This window comes from Rhipicephalus microplus, chromosome 7, assembly GCF_043290135.1.
Source record: "Rhipicephalus microplus isolate Deutch F79 chromosome 7, USDA_Rmic, whole genome shotgun sequence".
In the NCBI taxonomy this organism is placed as follows: domain Eukaryota; kingdom Metazoa; phylum Arthropoda; class Arachnida; order Ixodida; family Ixodidae; genus Rhipicephalus; species Rhipicephalus microplus.
Genome location: NC_134706.1, coordinates 34,405,518 through 34,425,315, shown reverse-complemented (window position 1 = coordinate 34,425,315; position 19,798 = coordinate 34,405,518). Strand labels below are relative to the sequence as shown.

At 45.2% G+C, this 19,798-nt stretch overlaps 2 protein-coding genes across 6 annotated transcripts in view; one reads left to right on the top strand and one right to left on the bottom strand.

Annotated features, from left to right (window-relative positions):
• Window positions 1-18,996, top strand: part of LOC119179745 (cytosolic endo-beta-N-acetylglucosaminidase) — a 43,490-nt gene extending 24,494 nt beyond the window's left edge. For 3 of the 4 annotated variants that reach the window (XM_075868990.1, XM_075868989.1, XM_037430868.2), the window contains exons 8-9: window positions 361-612; window positions 2,108-2,486. In XM_075868990.1, the coding sequence (XP_075725105.1) occupies window positions 361-612; window positions 2,108-2,363 (508 nt within the window). In that variant the 3' untranslated portion in view covers window positions 2,364-2,486. Of the gene's footprint in view, window positions 1-360; window positions 613-2,107; window positions 2,487-16,543; window positions 16,861-18,691 lie in introns of those variants that run through there. The other variant, XR_012884855.1, reaches the window with a different exon arrangement.
• LOC119179277 (cytosolic endo-beta-N-acetylglucosaminidase) overlaps window positions 7,230-19,798 on the bottom strand; it is an 89,302-nt gene continuing 76,733 nt past the window's right edge. For both annotated transcript variants that reach the window (XM_075868985.1, XM_075868984.1), the window contains 8 exons: window positions 16,705-16,853; window positions 15,062-15,207; window positions 13,150-13,467; window positions 12,426-12,529; window positions 11,224-11,332; window positions 10,550-10,740; window positions 9,059-9,310; window positions 7,230-7,637 (listed from right to left, as the gene is read on the bottom strand). In XM_075868985.1, the coding sequence (XP_075725100.1) occupies window positions 7,400-7,637; window positions 9,059-9,310; window positions 10,550-10,740; window positions 11,224-11,332; window positions 12,426-12,529; window positions 13,150-13,467; window positions 15,062-15,207; window positions 16,705-16,853 (1,507 nt within the window). In that variant the 3' untranslated portion in view covers window positions 7,230-7,399. The remainder of the gene's footprint in view (window positions 7,638-9,058; window positions 9,311-10,549; window positions 10,741-11,223; window positions 11,333-12,425; window positions 12,530-13,149; window positions 13,468-15,061; window positions 15,208-16,704; window positions 16,854-19,798) is intronic.

Genomic DNA, 19,798 nt, shown 5'->3' with positions numbered 1-19,798 from the left:
GTAGTGTAGGCCTGTTGTACTCACATGAACGAAAATTGTGACACAAAGATGAGGCCAGCTGTAGCTAGAACAATTGTTAGTGTTGCATTGTTGAAACATTGAATGTGAATTGTGAATTACATCATGAATAACTTGGGAATATTTTGGACTGTATTCTACTGACTTAAAGCACATTTTATATATTGCCATTCCAAATTTGGCTAACTTGCAATAGTGTATATAGGTTAACTTTCAGATCTTGTTATCTGAACCTGGATATTATTCAGCCCGAATTACCATATGCTTTGCATTGAATCCTAACATCGATATTAGCAAAGGCCACGTTGCTGCGTGCAGTGATTTATGCACAATTCTCGACAGATTGTTTGCCTGCGACCTTCCTCTGGGCTCTTTGAGCGTCAGCTACACGTTCTCCCGGGACGTCAACCCCACGATTGGCGTCGACATCGTGCTCGTCTTGAAGGTCCAGGCATCGTCGGGCGAGAAGGAACGACTGACACTGGGCGTCACCATCTCGACGCCCGACGATAAACGTTACGAAGCCAAACTTGTCCTTTCGGATGCGCCTGCTCCCGTGAGCTCTGTCGACAGCAACTGTGCTTGGCAGACCAGGTATGTGAAAAACAAAATGAGAATAGTAGCGGTTCCGCAACACTTTTTGAGCATGGTCAGAAAACGCCAATCGGTAGTCGAGGCTTCCGAGAACACAAGAGTCGAACATAGCACAGTGCGCGCCTGCAATTTGTAACGAATAGTCAAAGTCAGCTGAAAATCACTTGCTCTTCTCTCGACAAAAGATGTCATGAGCCGAAATGACCGCACCATATACCGAAAGTCCGTGGCCATTAGCTTTGAGCATCGTGCGCTGTATAGTTACTGTGGACGCCGCAACATGCCACCGTGCACCTACGTCACACTGAGGGTAAGCCGTGTGCCCCCCCCCCCCCCCCAAATAAAAGAAATAAATATAGTGTTCAAGATTATGACCCACGCTGACAAATGATTGACTGATATGTGGGGTTTAACGTCGCAAAACCATCATATGATTATCAGAAACGCCGTAGTGGATGACTCCGGAAATTTCGACCAATATCTACCACCTGGGGCTCTCTAACTTGCACCCAAATCTGAGCACATGGGCCTACAATGTTTTTGCCTCCATTGGAAATGCAGCCGCCGCAGCCCGGATTTGACCCCGCGACCTGCGGGTCAGCACCTGAGTACCTTAGTCACTAGACCACCGCAGCAGGGCGCACGCTGACAAATGAACGAAGCTTCTTGCTTCCTTGAAACCTTCGCCCCGCAGAGCTTTCCAGCACATTCGCTGTTACGAAAGGAGAAAAAAAAAGGTTTAGAGTGTGTGGCTAATCCCAGATTCTAAATCAGTCAATTGAGACAGTCGATTGGTGAGAGAATAATCTCATTTAATAAAGCCATTAGATGATTACTGGGACACGGATGGTTACGGAACTGGCCCCTAGGCTAGTGTCTGTGTTAAAGGGGCCCTGAAACACTTTCTGAGCATGGTCAGAAAATGCTGCCGATCGGTGGTCGAGGCTCACGAGAATGAGCGAGCTAAATAATATAGCGCAGCACGTGGACTTAAATTAGCAATGAATTCTCAAAGTCGGGTAGAAATCGCTTTCTCTCCTTTCGACAAATGACAATACGTGCTCAAAAATTACTAGTCACAGCCATTGTGTCAGCCATTGGCCGACTTGAGCATGGTATGCCTAGTCACTACAAGAGCCGCCGCGGGAGGCCACTACTTGTCCACGTGTGGGCGTGATGTTGCGCTGGAAATCTGGGTATTCAAAGAAAAAAAAGAATGAAAAAGTGCTCAAGGTCATGAGGCCCGCGTGAAGCACTTGTGTCTCTGGTAACCATGTCCCTTGTATGCATTGTTATCATGGCAAATGTACGAAAACCAACCAAACCATTATAAAATATCTCTTATAACTATTTGTAGTTTGTGACAACCTTTGTAATGAGATTTTATTCTATCAGCGATTAAGCAAAACTTGTAGTGGTGTCCGGTGAGGGGGCACTGGCCTCTCTGCATGTATTAATTCAAGCAGCTGTCTTTTCAAACTCTTGTTCATTTCAGAAAGTACCTCGTGAAAGATTTGCAGACCGACCGAGGTGCCACTCTCAGAGAGGTCGGCGTTTCCTTCTTGTTCCACGAGCCGACCGTCGGCGGTAGGTGCCTCTTGGGAGAACTTATCCTGAAAAGGCCGAACGATGAATCCGAGTGTGTGACCGCAAAGAACAGCTCTGGCAGTGAAGGCTTGGAAGACTCTGTACTTGACGTCGGGGCGCCGAGCGATGCTGCACAGCCGCATGCGAAGCGTCAGCGAGTCTAGGACGGCGAGACTTAAAAACAGTTCTCCCGATGCAGTGGCCTTGGATGCCAATAATTCCGGCACGCTCGATGACACGCAAGATGAAGTTATAGATTAAATAAGTCGCAAACTGCTCACCCATAAGCCTAGCCTTTTTATTTCTTTGTTCCACACTGATGTGCCAGAAACTATAAGGGTTTCTTATGCATCTGCCTCAGTCGACTCGAAGGCGAAAGCTATCATTTTGTTTTTCTTCTTAGTCGATGTATTGGAAGTTTTGTGCAACTAACATGGTTTGGCAATGCGTCCAGGATCGGAGGCATTGTAAGCTTTTTCCACGTCACTTGGTTTCGCACTGCTTCTGGGATCGACCCATTTTTGAACAAGTGATGATATGATGCGATGATGTCACCATGTCATGCCACATGGAGATGTCATGATGTCACAAATTTTTGGCTATCCGTGACATCATCATTACGTCACATAACGTGGTGTCACATGGTGAAATCGTCACTTGATAGTTTTTTTTCTCATCATTCATGTTGACACTGCCCATGTTGACATGGGTCGCTGATGTGGGACACCAGTAAATTTTCGCGTTTGATGAGGCATATAATGCTCGCACGTTACATCGAAGTTAGGTATGTAGTACTTCGTTATCTTGGATGTATTGACTAGAAACTGTCAGTTTAGCACATTTTAACAGCGAAGCTGTTCAGCAAATCTTTTCTTGTGAGTTGATGCAGAAAGCTATCATCACCATATCGAAGTTATGTCTGTAGTACACTCAAACGTCGACATAACGTACCTGGATATAATCAAATGTCAGTTATAGCGAAGTAAATTAAGTGTGCTCTTACAGTAAATACAGTGCTAGTAATATAGTTCTATAATGAATTTCCGGATATAACAAACTATTTTTGTGTAATATGCAACTTTCTTTTAATGAGGTTTGAGTGTACTTCATTATTCTGGTTGTACTGACTAGACACTTTAAGTTTGCTGCCATTTAACAGCAAAGATACTTAGCAAATTGTTCATTGTAAATTAATCTAAAAAACTACCATCATAAAAGTTATGTGCCACAGAAATTGGCTACAACCCAGAAGAAGCTGCATTACTTGGCTAAGGCCTAAAAACATCATAGCAGCAACCAAAATAGTCTTCAGAATCATTCAATTTCGGTGTTTCAAGTTTTGCGCGGTTCAATGCAAGCTTTGCCGCTTTTAAAAGTTTTTTTTTTTGGAAATGATGGTACAAATGCTATAAAAAGCAGTTATACAGCTTGTGTCCTAAATGCAGCTTTATATAGCCTAACTTTATCGTTCAACTTACAGGGAAACGCCTACGGTCAAATACAACTTAAGATGGCAGAATCGTGACAATCGTTCGCCTCCACGACTAGAGATATAGTCCTGCTCATGCATTTGATAGTTATTTCTGACGGTAGGGTCACCAGCTCATCTGAAGTCTGGAGTAGCTGATGGGGCTGGCTTGTTTGCATATGCCTTTGAGGGGGAAATGTTGCGGACTTCTAATGTTATAGTACTTAGCTACAGGTGAGGCTAATGATTTTAATTACGTTACGAAACAGATTTCAATGGTGTTTGTGCATTGTTGGTATCAGCAGGAATTCTAAGCAACTCGATGATACATTGGGCGTCAGAGTCATGAGGACCTAAGCCGATCACCCACTACGAATGGCGCACATGATTTGTGCCTATTCCCTCAAGGCCATATAGTGGGTGCATAGTAATGTTCGAAAACCGTTCTGCACTAAATGTTTGAAGTACCCACAAGGGAGAGTATTTCGCTATTGCATTCGACTCTTAAAGGAGAACCTTCAGGGCACTCCAATTTTTAAATTCCTTTTCATTATTATCATAACTACCATAAAACACTTAAGTCTTTGAAAGATACCAGTAATGTTTCCTATAATTTTCTTAGCCTGATTGTCTGTTGGTTTGATATTACGTGGCCGCTGTCTAACAAAAAGAAACGAGCCCTCGATTAATCCACGCCCCGCCGCGGTGGTCTAGTGGCTAAGGTACTCGGCTGCTGACCCGTAGGTCGCGGGTTCGATTCCCGGCTGCGGCGGCTGCATTTCCGATGGAGGCGGAAATGTTGTAGGCCCGTGTACTCAGATTTGGGTGCACGTTAAAGAACCCCAGGTGGTCAAAATTTCCGGAGCCCTCCACTACGGCGTCTCTCATAATCAAATGGTGGTTTTGGGACGTTAAACCCCACAAATCAATCAATCGATTAATCCACCATTTCTTTGCATATTCTCGGTAATAAAATACAGTTGACTCCCGATAATTCGAAGTCGCCTAATTGGAATTATCGATTAATTGGAAGTGGAGTGGGGGTCCCCTCAGTTTTGCATGCAGTTCAACAGGAAGAAATTCTCTGTAATTGGAAGCTAAAGGTCTGAAATTTTGGTTAATTCGAATTTATTTTCAATCGAATTATCGGAGGAAATTGTAATGTTTGTTAAATTTCCTATTTTCGAAGTGCTAAACAACAATGCGTGTCCGACCGGCACCCAAGGGCATCGCAGTTGACCACAGCGCCGTAGCTCAAAGCGTCAGCTGATGGCATCGCAGTTGCATGCAGCGCCCCAGATCACGAAGCGGCTGCTCCGGCGGTTTCGGTTCTGGGCCTCATTGTTGATCTCGTTACGGTCATGTGCGGACTCGGCGTTTCCATGTGCGACGAAGCTCCACGTGCATTTACTATGGCAACTCGCGGGCCTTATCAGACGCTTGACTTGGCGACGAAAGTCAAAATTTTGAAAGAAGTTGAACAAAGAGGCACCGCCAAGCAAGATATTGCGCAGAAATACAGCATCAAGCCTAATACCCTGTCTAACATCCTGAAGAACAAGCGCTCGGGACTGGACGCATTCGAAAATGACCAGTTCAAGATGTCTCGCAAGAGAATGCGCACCGGCACCCACCCGGAGTTAGAGCAAGCGCACATCTAGATTCGGGAGGCTCGAAGCAACAAACTTCCTCTCAGCGGCAATTTCGTTGCAGCGAAAGCGTCATCACTTGCAATTATGCTAGGCATCGAGAACTTTGCTTCGTTCGATGGGTTCACATGGTTCAAGCAGCGCCACGATATGGTGTTTAAAAGCGTTAAAGGAGAAAAGGCTGCCGTCAACGCTGAAACATGTGATACGTGGAGGGAAAATCAGCTTTGCAAATACTTGGGAGTATATCAGCCGGAAGATATCTTCAATGCCGACGAGACAGCACTTTTTTACAGAGTGTTGCCCAAGAAGACGCTGACCTTTAAGGACGATGACTGTGCTGGAGGGAGCAAAGAAAGAGTGTCGGTGCTGATAGCGGCGAACATGACGGGCACTGAGCGATGTCACCTGCTCGTCATAGGCAAAGCTGCTAAGCCTAGATGTTTCAAGGGCGTGAAAACGCTGCCTGTCGACTACGCCTCTAACAGGAAAGCGTGCATGACCGCAGACCTATTCAAGGATTGGCTGACAAAATTGGATCGCAAGTTCGCGTTATCTAAACGCAATGTATTGCTCCTTGTGGACCAATGCAGTGCACAGATGAATGTGCCACCCTTGAGTGCAATACGTGTCGCCTACCTGCTAGCGAACACTACATTGGTGTTATAACTACTGGACCACGGGATCATCAAAAACGTGAAAGTACTGTACAGGTAGCATCTTCTTGAGCGGATGCTGTTGTGTATGGACAATGCAAGTCAGTATGAGGTGAGCCTTCTCAGTGCTATCCATATGCTGGCGCGAGCGTGGGGTCGCGTAAAGGATGAAACCATTGCGAACTGCTTTAGGGCGTGCTGCATCATTTCAAGTGGTGCAGATGGTGACACGTCTTGTACAGTGCGGGAAGAAGACACAAGTGAGATTGACGTTGATGGTCTCCTGCCAGCTCTCGGCGATTTCCCTTTCGAGGAGTACATTGCCACTGACAGTTCGGTAGAAATGTGCGGAAAAAACTGTTGGACGCTGAGATCTTGGAGATGGTTCGGCCCAGCGAGCCTAGTCACGAAACTGAGGTTGACGACGACGACGCCGCAAGCGAGCCACTACCGCGAGCTGCTGATGTAGCCGCAGGCCTTGCCCTCGCGCAGCGGTTTTTCACTGCTGAGAGCAACGCCGAGGAAGCACTCTGGCACATATACTACCTGCAGGACTTGCTTTCTGCTGCAAGATTCAGCAAACAGAAGCAAACGGCAATCACAGATTTTTTCTCATAAACTGCTTTGAAATAAATGTATTTTTTGCTAATTGTGGTTAATTGGAATTCCGCTTAATTCGAAGTTTTTCGCGGCCCCCGTGAACTTCGCATTAACGAGAGTAGACTGTATATGGGCATCAGAAATATTAACAGCATTATTTTGGTGTAATACAAATTTCTAAATGCAAAGAAAACATTCCAGCATAGGTTAATGGAGCTAGGGTCAGTTGTGCACTGTATATGTTTGCTGTTGCATAAACAGCACGCGACATCGGCAATAAACCCGTCTGGTGCAATTTAATGCTGTGTACTTTTCTTCTCGGTCCTGGTCATGCTGCGGTACGCACTCTGAATGATGAATACACACACAATAGCGGGCACAGGAATCACTGTAGGAGAGGGCAAATGCGTTGCAACACATGAACTACTTTTCCCTGTGTCATCCTTCCATCTGGCTTTTTGTGGCAGTTTGGGAGGCAGTAATTCTGATACCGAGGTCATTTCATGCTTACTTGTAACACTGGTTCAAAAAGTGCCCCCCCCCCCTCCCAACCCCATTGTTTAGGCCAATGGTCAGGAACCCTTCAAAGGCTTCCTTGCCGGGGCATTACAGGGGGGGGGGGGGGGGCGTCAGACATTATAAACATTGAAAATTTAGATTAACAATAGGCAGTGAAGATTGTTTTAGTTTATTCAGTTCTTGTGATTTGTACCACTACGAACAAGGTACTAACTGCACCGGAAGCAATTTATTGAGGATGCAGCTAGTGCACGCAAACGAGGCTGCCATCGCTCCTTATCGTCGTTCACTTGGTGCTGATGACAAGACTAGTCGCTTTCGTCACTAGACATCGAGTATTCAAAAGTGATTGATTCGAGCCCTTCTTCGGCCTGGTCGTGTTGTCCGCAATCTTTCGGGTCCCCCGCCGCCTCTCTTTCGGACGTAACCTCCGGCCGCTTAACGACGAGCTCGCCAAGGTAGCAAGCTATCTCTTCATTGGCATTAAAGGAAATCCCTATTTCTTCAAGGAGAGCCGAGCCCGTGGCATCTTTCACATGATACTTTCTGTAAAACAAGGTGTGATGTTCAGTTGAGCTCGAGCTCCAGGACGTTAGCTGCATGATTGGGGCTCGCAGTCCTATTGCGGTATGGGAGGTATAAAATCCTGTTTTGCCTAATAATAAAGTAGATGTGTGCAGCTGAATTTTTAAGAGCAAACTGGCCAGTGTGCAAAGTATTGCAAGCACAACAGCGAATTTGTGCAGATGCATAAAGTGAAGCGTGTTTAAGAACACAGTATGATACAAGCACCAACAGTCACCGAGTGTCAGTTTATTGGTAAAGCATGTGTGTGCTATACGAAAGCTCAACACCAGAAAACATAGACTATATCAGATGCTTACATGGCACAGACAACCAGTTACTTTTTGGCGTGTTCATGCTGAACGCTGTAGGAAAGTCCATAGGCCATGAAAGAACTCGTATAACAATGCATTATGGGGATTTCCATCGTAAAAAAGCGTAAGAGTAGTGGCCAGATCACAATTTGCATCGATGATGCAAAGAAGTATAAGGCATGTTGTTGGGCCTGTTGGTTCATCGATTTTGAAGACATGTATAAACTGAGCGATGAAGGCGGATACATAGAACACGCACAAAGTGCAGAACATGTCAAAGTACAAATGTGTGTTTTCCTGCCATGGATATGTTTTTTCTTTGTTCTGAATTACCACCTCTAAAATTTTAAGCTCTATTATTTCTGTCTATATTGAAGGTAAATTGGATAGTTGTGACAAAATTGTTGAGGAATCACGAACCTCCCTCTTTCCACCCTTGTGCCTAGTAAAAACACATCCTGCGGATAGCTGACTGCGGATAGCAGAGACTACTGTGAACATCTCGCCGTCAAATACCGCCATCGTGCAGGGCAAGGAGAGACTAAATGAGGGTTTACAAGTGAAATGCGAAGTTAACTTATTCGGCGCCCTTTTTGATACACACCTAGGGCTCTTCACTTCAGAACTCCCCGCACCAGCTGTTTGGCGTCGAATAGCAGATAGCTTGATATTGACCAATAGCAGACATAAGCCAATAGAGCGATGTTTGCATCAAATGTGCTTCCTACTGCCGCGTGCCGTCGCTGCACTCGGAGGTCTGTTAGTATTACACAGTGAGCCAAAATTGCAATGGGAGAGTGGGGTAATATTTTATCGCGCAGGCTCAAGGTCATGGCGTGTACTAACTTCTTTCCTTAGTGCCATCCCTTCCTGTTTTGCTTCCAGCGTGATTGTTGCAACAGTAACTCCCAGCACCTGCTCGCAGCACAGATACGATACATTTAGACGGAAATCTATTCGTGAGGCGATAAGCTCCAGTATACTGAGGTCCTTTTGATAATCACTTGGAATTATGATCACTTTAAATGATGAAATGAGGTGCTGAGAAACAAGATTGACGAACGAGTTCACGAACAAAATGTTACAGACCTTGTCAACCAGCCACCTTGAGCGAGGCTCAGGTCACCTTGGGCGCTGTCGGTGATCTCGCGCTCCACGATGTACTTCTCACTCTGGGGGACGACGATCACTGAGCTCAGTGACAGCTCGTCCTCCTTGCCACCGACGTCCCGGACTCGAAGGATCAGGTTCACGTCGTGCCCCGCCAAGGAGCCCTGCTGCTTGTTCTTGAAAGCGTAGCTGACACACAGTGAGCCCAGCGGCAGATCGAAGCCGAACAACCTGCACAAGGAATAGTGCAATCGACTGAGATGGTCAAAGCAGAGGAATAGGTAGAAATGTTTTTTCGGGAGGGGCGGGGGAAGGCTCGTTGATTTATGGGAGGGAAGTGGACAGAGGCGGATCCAGCCACTCATTTTAGCGGGGGGGGGGGGGGGGGGGAGGGCGGTAGCCTGAAGTAAAACCGAAGAAAGGGGCGTGGTCATGACTACTTTGTTTTTACTAGCAGAGAAACCCCTTCGCAGCATAAATACTGTTAACGTTTGCTCACAGTGGTTGCACTAATTTATCCTAATTGGTGATAGGAAATGGACTACGTGCACTGAAGTGAGAGGAGGGTGCTGACTCAGATTTTGAGGGGGTAGGGCAATCGCCTCTACTGTCCTCCCCCTCTGTATTCGCCATTGGAGGTAGAGAACTTCTTCGAAATGGCCATTTTCCTCTTCACTTTGTATGCTATGGCGGCAAAAAAAAAAAACTCGATGGGGCACGGGCGTGGTGTGCCACCCCCTGGTACGCAACTGGGTCAAAGTAATTTGATGATTACTTGTGCCTGATTACGCTTTCGCCTGTGCCTCTCCTTATAGTGTTAACTTCAGGGATCTGACTTTTTAACAGCATTTGTTAAAGAGTTGCACATTTCGGCGGTGGCTTTGTCACAGACAAAAAAATACCATGGTCAGATACAGAAATGCAGCTCTCAAAAGCGCTCCGCTCAAACGTGTAATTTGTGCGCACTGTTTTCCAATAATTGATGCTCTCTAGATCTTGGGGTTGTTGGCACTCAGATCTGTCTTATTTCTGAAATGTTCCCTGCTCACTAAGAAAGTATATTTCTTTCAAAAATGTAATACGAACTAAACCAAGTAGCTACTCTTTTGTGGCAATCAGTCGTTTCTGCTATGTTTATTTGACTTGTATTCAGGTAAATTGACATATTTATTGGTGCATTCTGAATATGAAAATGCACATAAGTCATAGAAAGGAAAGAAGAAAAAATTCTTAGTATGTCAGGCACACACGCGAAGATTTGTTGTGTATAGTATATGTGCATGTAGAGAGAGGGTTAGTATAATGTAAACATTATTAGGAATCGCAAAACAAGTCCTTATGTATTTGATGCGAGTACATTTTGCACCTTCAATTCATGTTCACATTTCCACAATCATCGTTATAAACAGTTTACCCTCAGTGCCACAAAGAATTCTAATTCCCGGCCGTATTGAGAAGCTTAGCAATTACTTGAAGTAAGGGATCAAAGTGGATCCTGGTGCCTTTTCTGGACTGTAGTGCAAATAGAGACAGCCGCCACCAGTGTAAGAGGTCGCGGTAGACAATATGGCCGACCCGCCACCGCCGCAGAGGTTCGTTCCTTGATCTCGGGGCTGCAGCTGCTGCTTCGAAAGATCAAACCACGGTGCTGGTTTGACAACCTGTAAAATGAGCAATGGGGTTTCGTGATTGGGGTACTGCACATGTCGAAACCGAAGCTTCAAACTAAATCTCTGAATGTAATTTATCAAGTCGTGTGATTTTATTCATCCGAGATAGACGGGGTGTATAAACACAGACACCAGAGAGGCAAACACTACAAATGTCTTTTGACTGGAGTTTGTCGTGTCGACACCTTTGTGCCCGTGTTTGCACCCTCTGTCTTTTTAAACACGAATATATCTACTAACTAGCTCAACCCTCTGCTATTATAAGCTTAATTTTATTCGCCTATTATTGCCAAATTAAAATTTGGCTGCAGCAAAAAAAAACGTCAACCACAGGACGAAGAGGACTTTAGCGGACGTAATGCACTCTTTAAACAGGTGATCTTGTTTATGTGTGGGCTGTGCCATACAGAGAAAAAAAAAGTAACTCTTGGTGATGCCTCGGCTATAGTTAGGCTGAAATCCCGGCAAACTCACCCGGCCTTGGTTGTACAGACGGGGACCGCATCCCTGGCAGAACGTTGTGGACAAGGGAAGTGCCGTAATCTTGCACTGTGAGCGGCAGTCCTCTGACAGTGCCCACAACCTGCATCGTAGAGACGATCCCTGTGAGTCACACACGTTCCATGCATGTGTGCTACATTGAAGGCACGAGGCCGAGGGGAAAAAGAGAATTTTTCCTCATAGTGCTGTCTTTTGGTTGTGAAATATGTTAAATGTGCAATTTGTTGCCCGTCATTCTATTGCATGAAGCTTCCATCTACGGCATTTCTTTCGAAAGATACAAGCAGAAATGATACACCACCCATCCTCTACAGCACAGAAACTGAAAGTGCCAGTTACCATTAAGTTGGACAGGTGTGCTACTACTACTGCCGATCGCTTTGTTATTTTCAAAACATACGTCGCAGTATTTTGCAGGTTTCTTCAACAGAGGTTTTACTAGAAGTTGTGAAATTTGGCAAGGAAATACCAAGCCATTCTAAAAATAATAAAAATTTTATCACCTTACTGTTTTCATTTTTGGAAGGATTGTTTGTAAAGAAGGTTTTGCATGTAAACTGATGAAATCTTTTCTAGTAATCAAATGTGCCCAGGGTATTCTACTGAGCAAAAATAATTAGACATGACTATTCTTTGGTTAAAAATTAAAATGCTTGATGACTAGTATTTTAGGATTTTTTCTTTTTGCAAAAGCTTTTGCTAAAAGTACAATTATACTGGCGACATCATTACTTTGCTTCAGTAAAAGCGCATGTTATTCAGAAAAAAGCAACAAATGTTTTATCTGGGTAGCTGCAGTGGTTACAGAAAAGAATGTTCCTTCTCTGACGAAAATTGGTTTTTGAAAAAACAAAAAAATGCCATTTGAAGTTTGAGCAGTCATGCTGTGCAGTGACGGGATGAGGTGCGTTAGGGGCCATATTTATGCCGTCCACTGGACATAAAAATGCTACACTTCGTGGGAGCACTTGTCGGAAATTCTCGAACATCATGCCACGAAAATTGAAAAATCGCATATTCGGACGATTTCGCCCTCGATCCCCCGTTAAGAGTGATATCCCCTTTTGTGCATGCGTTTGACTTCAAAGCTCGGTCTCCTTCTTGCATGTGCGTCGTCATAGCGACGGACTTGCGTAGTGTCAGGCTATGCACTATTTTCCTCCTTGGCAACTCACCTGCGCTGGTTTGCCGCGAAATTTTTCTCGTCTTGCGTCTCGTACACCCAGCCAGCCGCAAAGATGGCCGCCGACAAGCCGCATCTGCGGGCGAGCTGGACAGCCTGGAATGTAGAGTTTGAAAAAAGGCTTCCACAACGGGACCGAGATTTCTATCCGGCATGCATCGTGCATGCCGCGTAGAGTGGACGCGGGGATGGATGAACGCCACTGTAGCTCAATGGTAGAGCAGCGGACGCGTTATTCAAAAGTTGCAGGTTAGAATTCTGCCGGTAGCAGTTTATCTTGTCCTCCACTTTTTTTTCTTCACATTTATATTACAATCACTTATAACATCACCTGTAATTTCCTTGGTATCACTGTCTGTTAGTTCTAACTATAGCATGTTTCTCGATTAGTTGTACGTACTTAAGAATATAGTTGGTTTGTATTGATCCAGTTACACGATAGCGTACCAGATGAACAAAAGTGCGTTGATGTAATAAACATTTACTTATCGTTTCATTGATACTTTAGATTTGGCATTTGGTTAATTCGGTCAGTTTCTCCAGTCCCGTGAAAGCTGAATTAACGAGCTTTTACTCTGCAACCTTTCAACTTACTGCATTCCGTTTGTGAACAGCATTGTAGTATCTTTATTGCTTTAAATGCTACTTCTAAAGCTCCCAATAACAAGCATATCAAATGGTAGCCAAACCTAAACCTTTGCCGAGTCCATACATACCTTGTACATGTCGTAGCCACCAGGGTACCATGTCTCACGCGCATATACGTCAACACCCGCGTAGACGTCGGCTTTGCGGTCGCCCGCGACTCGTGCGGAGTTCAGGAGCATGTCTTCGTTCCAGCGGAAGTCGAGGAATATGCCGTCGCACAGGTCAAAGAAGCAGGCGTTTTTTTCGTTCAGCTCGTTGTGCGGCTTCGCGTTGCCGTCGACGTCCACGGCGTCGTACCAGATGACAAGCGACCCAGGTACGGCTTTGTGCGTTTCTTCGGTGATGAACGACAGCAAGTCCTCCAAGAATGAAATACAGCTGGGATCCTGAAAACAGTGGGCATCGACGACCTTGCTGTGCACACCGTGCGCATCGACGACCTTGCTGTGCACACAGTCAAAGCCGCGTTGCGTGTGACACGTATGGCACGTACATAATGCGCAATATGGCACAACGTTATGGGATGTCTGCTCTAACTCCCCAAACTCTAAAGAAAGATCAAGTAATAAGGGTGTCTTTTTGTCTCACAGCAATAATCAGAATCCGGCTCGCTAGCGCTTTCTTTCTTGAAAACTCTCTCCCCTCTCTCTCTGTCTCTATGTTTGTATGTGTTGTCACGTGCAAGGAACAAGATTGGGCGATGCCAATGCATGTATGGGTCATTGTTATCACAATAATGAAACATATCCCCCATCAGCATAGGCGGGTTTCATATGGTTTCACCAGAAAAGTTCACGTTTGCACATTGGGATGCTGGCAATTAAAAAAAATGATTCATAATGTACAGTTTAAGGTAGGAAATTTTTGCCAGTGATTGCTAAATGGTGTGAACGTTGATAGCTGGATCATGTATTCATTTATTCGTGACCATATCGTACACTCTAGGTGGCAATATAAAAGTATATTGTCTTCAATTCTTTTCTCGCACTGACTGTCTACCTTTGAAACTGTACCGGACGCAGCAACAAAGAGAAATCTGCTGAAGATGTACACAACACTTATAGATTAATTTTGTGAAGTACCAAAGTGTGGATGTCAAATCCTGGTCGCACAGCATGTAAATGAAACGACGTAACATATATTTAATGCAAGCTTTTTTAACCGAACGCAACATTTCTCTCTCGCGGCATCACATACATGTCAAATGTTTCAGTGTTTACCACTGATGCTCACAGAAAGCGAGTTCTGCAAGAATAAAAAAAAAATCCTTCACAAGAAAACAAACCAGTGAAGCACGCTTTCCATATGCGCACGAAATTGTGCTGGTTGAAAAGCATCTTGAAAGCAACCACTCTCTTCATGGTAATTGAGATTAGCATATGTGATGCCATTACACCCAAAGATGTACAATATTTAGTGTATGACGGTACACACCTCCACAGCCTGCTACTGTTGCAGTTAATTAGATGATAGAGTACGGCGAATAGCTAGGTCTGCCGATTTTCGCAAGGACGTATACCATTGTCACAATGGGTTTCAATTAACCGGTATTACCCATAATGGACGTAGGTGTGACACTGCTGGCGTCACTATTTTTAAAGCGATAGAGTTTCTGGTGCATACATGAAGGGAATATGAACAGAATCATATCCTATGGCCCATACATAATGTTAAACAATCTTTCTTCTTTTCTGAAAGCTATTGCAACTTTACAGGTGCGCAGTTGAAGCTGCCATCTCACGTTACACTATGTGGTTTGGGCGACTAATCCTTAAAACAGTTCTGTATGTAAGTACACACGAGAACCTGCGTAGTATATGAATCCTTTTTGATATACATCGAAACACGCTCATCCTTTTCCATTTGATGCAGAAGGCTGCTCAGAAAGATACATTTTATTTCACATGCGCAGTTGAAGTTGCCACCTTACGGAAACGTGTGCATGAAGCTGTTATAGCTAAGATGCCAGAGCACACTCACCATCTTGCACCCGATGCTTATGAGCCATCCGTCAAACCTTCCGACCCTTGCAACGTTCGCCAGCTGGACTGCAACCTGGGATGTCAGGCCAGAAAATCGGATGGTGTTGAGGGCTTTGGTGCCATCCTTGCCCAGGATGAATGTTCCTGAAAAGCGAGGAGCAGTGAAGAGGAATTGTGACAAAAAAGTAAACAATTTTCGGGCAAGATATATCGATACACAATATATAAAATGCAAATGAGTTTTGAAAGATATTCAGTATAAATGCCGCTGTAGACCACTATCATTACTACGTTAATGCGTCCAGCCAACTAAGCTGAGGAAAGTAAGCCGATTCAACTTAACTGTAAGAGTTGACATAAAAATGCATAGAACTTGTAAGGAATGTGTTGCTACATTATTTACAAAACGATGGTGCATTCATATTATTGCCTTTTAGCATACGTTTGGCTGGCTGAGTATTTATAAAAAAATGCACTGAAAGAAAAGTGGCAGTTGAAAAAAACGTCCATACTATACAAAACCATGGTCACTTGCGAATATACGTAGCTCTGCTGGAACTTCAGCCACACATACGGATGAGTTAACAGAACAGATAAAAACCTGAATATTGTAGCTACGATAATTTGTACGTTTGTTTAGCTGTCCATTACGTGGAAAGTACGTTATGATATCCTGTATTCTCTATCTTTTGCCAATAGCGTTTTGGTAATCATGTCTGACCACTATTTTTCCTCCCCTGTGAATACAAAAAAACATTTTTAATATCCAAATAGATTAATTGTGAAAACTGACTGACTGCACAACGAAAACTGGGAGATCGCTGAACGCGAATGAGTGTCGCCGGTAGCCAAGGTCTCTATACAAGGAGTCTCGTTTATGCGCAGATACTATGGTCACCATTGACTTCGCCTAGATGTCTTCAACGACGTGCCTCCTTGTTAGACATGCTCTTGTCACTTGAAGCCTCATTGTACCCCTCAAGTTCACTCTTGTAGATTCCCACAATAAACAAGAGGAACAGATAGCTAGCCAACAGGAATATTAAGATTTCAAAATCAGCTTCCAAGTACTCGGTACAGATGGTTAACCAGCGAAGGTGCTTTGTGTGGCCACAGTGTTTATCAGTGTGCCAATACCGACAGTTCAATGCAGCCTTTTTAAGTTATTAGATACGTCTTTGTGAGCTCCCTGTTCGTTGAAAGTACGAATGACGTGCGGCATACCCAATTCGCAGAGAGAAACTGGTGCACGCGAGCTCCACTGCGGGAGACAGCAACGATGTCGGTACTGGTGTGGGCAATCGCGCACCTCTCTTTCGTAACTCATTACTTTTGCATTCGCTACTGCTTCTAATGTGCGCTAGATCCCTCCGATGCGTAGTTCGCACTTGACCGTGTCCGTGCATGTGAGAGTGTAGCTACGCCAACTATAAAAGCAGCCGTATCTGACCTTCCTCTCCCCCTTCTACATCCTCTGCAGAGGTGGGATGCACCGGAGGAGCTTCTGCGCTGACTGACGGACCGCGATGTTTTCTCCCATCATGGCCATAAAAAGCTTCTCTAATAAACTGGAATTTGAAGCTACCTCTACGTCGAATTACTACGAAGAGCAACTGTACCGGAAAATTCGAAATCTTTTACCAAGAACTTTGACGGCGTGCTTGTGGGCAGCAGTGATCCAACCAGGAGGCGGGATTGTGACCATGTGATGGGAGTAGTAGATGAACGTGTCGATGACCTGCCAGTGATGAAAGCGGTACCCTTGAGCCTCCTCAGTGCCATAGATGAATCTGAAAGGTGAGTAGCAATTTAAACAGGATTGATGAGCTGATCTTGGTTCGCAAACGGCATTCAGTTTGCAATGAATTGGCGTAAGTATAACAAACCACTGGGAAAATGTCAATGAGCTTGTATTCGCCAGATAAATGTTTGTCTTTGATTTATACAGAAGATCTTAGACTCAATTCGCGCATGGCTCGGCAACAGTGAGCCAACCAAAGTGGGGGGGGGGGGGAGTCATAGAACAGTAAAATGTTATAAAAATTTGAGAGACTGCTGACATTTTCTTTCCGGGGTGTACTACTGCACGACGCGCGTGAATGTCTCAGTGGATGTCTGTCGCGAAGTGCCGTTGGTAAAGTACAGGAACGGTGCTAGAAGCATTAGACTTGATTTTGGTAGCGTGGTTGATGACCCTATACTTTAGTTTATGATTGCTGGCCCACGAGGAATGGGAGAGGGGGTGGGCGAGTGTGATAAGGGAGCAGGTTAAGTGTTCAGAAAGAACGCATGCAGTGATTCACTACCCTCCACCACACATCCTGCGTCTCGCCTCAGCGGGTGAATTGCAAACTGTTGTGTCGGCGTTGGCCTGACATATAATAATGGATCGTACATATAATGATCAGATTCCTCTTAGACACCATCTAGCGGTGCCTCTACATATCGCCGCAGTGCGAGGCGCCACATGAATCAAAACCGAAACTAACAAACAGAACACGAACGCCCCTCACGCACCCCTTCCCCCCATCTTCCATCATCCATATAGGTTAAATCTTCAGGAGGAAAAAAATAAAAAGGTAGGAGATGTGAATACTAATTTGAGCAAGGTTCTGTTTGGCGTCTCATACCTCAGTTGCCAGTCTTCGGGGTAGTGTTGCCAAACTGCCGCCAAATTTGACAGAAAAATTTATCCCTGTTGTGGTTTCTCTGTGAGGGTTCGGTGTCGTTCGTGGTGCATTTCGCGAGTGCGTGAGCTACGTTGGCCGTTTTGATTAACGTAATGAACGTAGAACGCGCGTTGCAGAAGTCGGGGCGTGTTCTCTTGCTGTGTGCGCTGCTGCGCAATTAAGAGAACTTGTCTCAGAGTTAGGGAATCAACGACGCATCGACCAGCTGTAGCATATCCGACGTACCCCAATTATCCAGCCTTGGCACGTTTATTCTTCATATGTACACGAGTCCGAACGATATGTCTTGTGCTAACACAGCTAGGGGAAGAGTAGCGTCCCCGTCGTGGCGCGTGGTCGACGCGGCTTTATCAGCTGTGAAAAAAAAAAAGGAGAGGGGGCAGCGCACCGCCTGCTGCGACTCCAAGTTCAGTTTCCCTGTCGTTCCTAATACGGATACGCGATCTCTTATATTGCACAGCTGCGCACGCAGGAAGAGAACGCGCCCCGGCTTCTGCAACGCACGTTTTACGTGCATTACGTTAATCGAAACGGCCAACGTAGCTTTCGCACTCGCGAAATCCACCGCGGACGACACCAAACCTTCACAGAAAAACCACTGCCACAGCGGCCAATTTCTCTGCCAAACTTGGCGGCAGTTTGGCAACAATCACCCCCATGTCTCGAAACTTGGGTAAAAGACGCCAAACGGAACCTTGCCCTAGTTTGATGCAATTGTGTTCGCCAAGCTCTATTGGGCACTGGCACGTCGACAAGCATTCGCAAGTTAGGAACACATGCGCCGACGATTCGGCAATGTGGCGACCGCTCACCATGTGTACTGTACTAGTGCGATGAGACCCAGCATGGTGGAATGAGAACTTTACGTCACCTGAAAATCTTTGAACTGCGGGTGATACAGCTTCTTTCGAATATTCATTCACCTGTCCTCCTTGTAGTTGCCATCCATGTCGTGGCAAAAGATGGTCCTCGGGTCACCGCGTTTGCCACGCTTGATTGCTGCCGAGAGCGGCTCCACGGCGCACAGCAGGGGCTCCATCTTGTACCCGAGAAGTTCGTCGAGCGTCTTGAGCGGTGCGACCTCGTCTTCTGGGGCCCCTTTGACGACCCGGACAGGACCGTGCTTGTTCTCCGACATTGGAACGGCCATCTCGAAAACAGGCAACCGATCGAAAGGATGGCCGCACACCGCGTGCTCTGGTATTGCGATTCTTCTATCACGCGCCCATAAACGATCTCGTGATCATGACCTTGTGCCCGCGCTTGCTTGTCTTTTTTTTAACGCGACAGCATTAAAGAGCTCGTTTCGCTGAAGTTCCGGCGTTGTCGGCGTCGTACTTGTGAGCGAAAAATCAAAATCTTTGCAGGACCACTAAAACAAGAAAGGTGCAAATAAAATAAATAAAAAAATTCTGGGTTTGAGTGCGGACTGAACCTGGGTCGTTGACGTGGCAAGTGGATGTTCTACCATACAGCCACGTCTCTGCTTGTGAATACAGGGGAAATAAGTCTCGCCACTCAATTGGAAATGCAGTGAAAGTAAATTTTCATGCTTTACAAACACGCGCGTTTTGTATACATGCTTCACAATACAACATGAAATACTGCAGAAATAACGCGTGGTACAAGCGTGCATTGCCATCGGGCGTCAGACCATGGGATTATCATAATGAATTAATTGTTTAAAGCCAGTCACTTACTACAAAACCAGTCACTTACTACTGCACCACGTAGTGCAAGTGCGAAAAGATTTCATACTTCTAAGTACGCACTATAGGAACAAAATATCGTTATTGCGTTCAGATCTTAAAAAAAAAAAAGACGCTTAAGGCGCCCCCCCCCCCCTTTTTTTCTTTTCGGTGAAGATAACTTTCGTACATTGTGTAATCGCGACGCAGGCATAGAGAAATGGACGAAAAAAAAGTTCAAATGACCCTAACAAAAATATATTGTGGCTTATGATTAGGAACTCGCACCGGTCACATTCCTGCGTCTTCCTATCGTGTACTTCTTTGATTCTCTCTCTTTCAGTCCTTCTTTGTTTT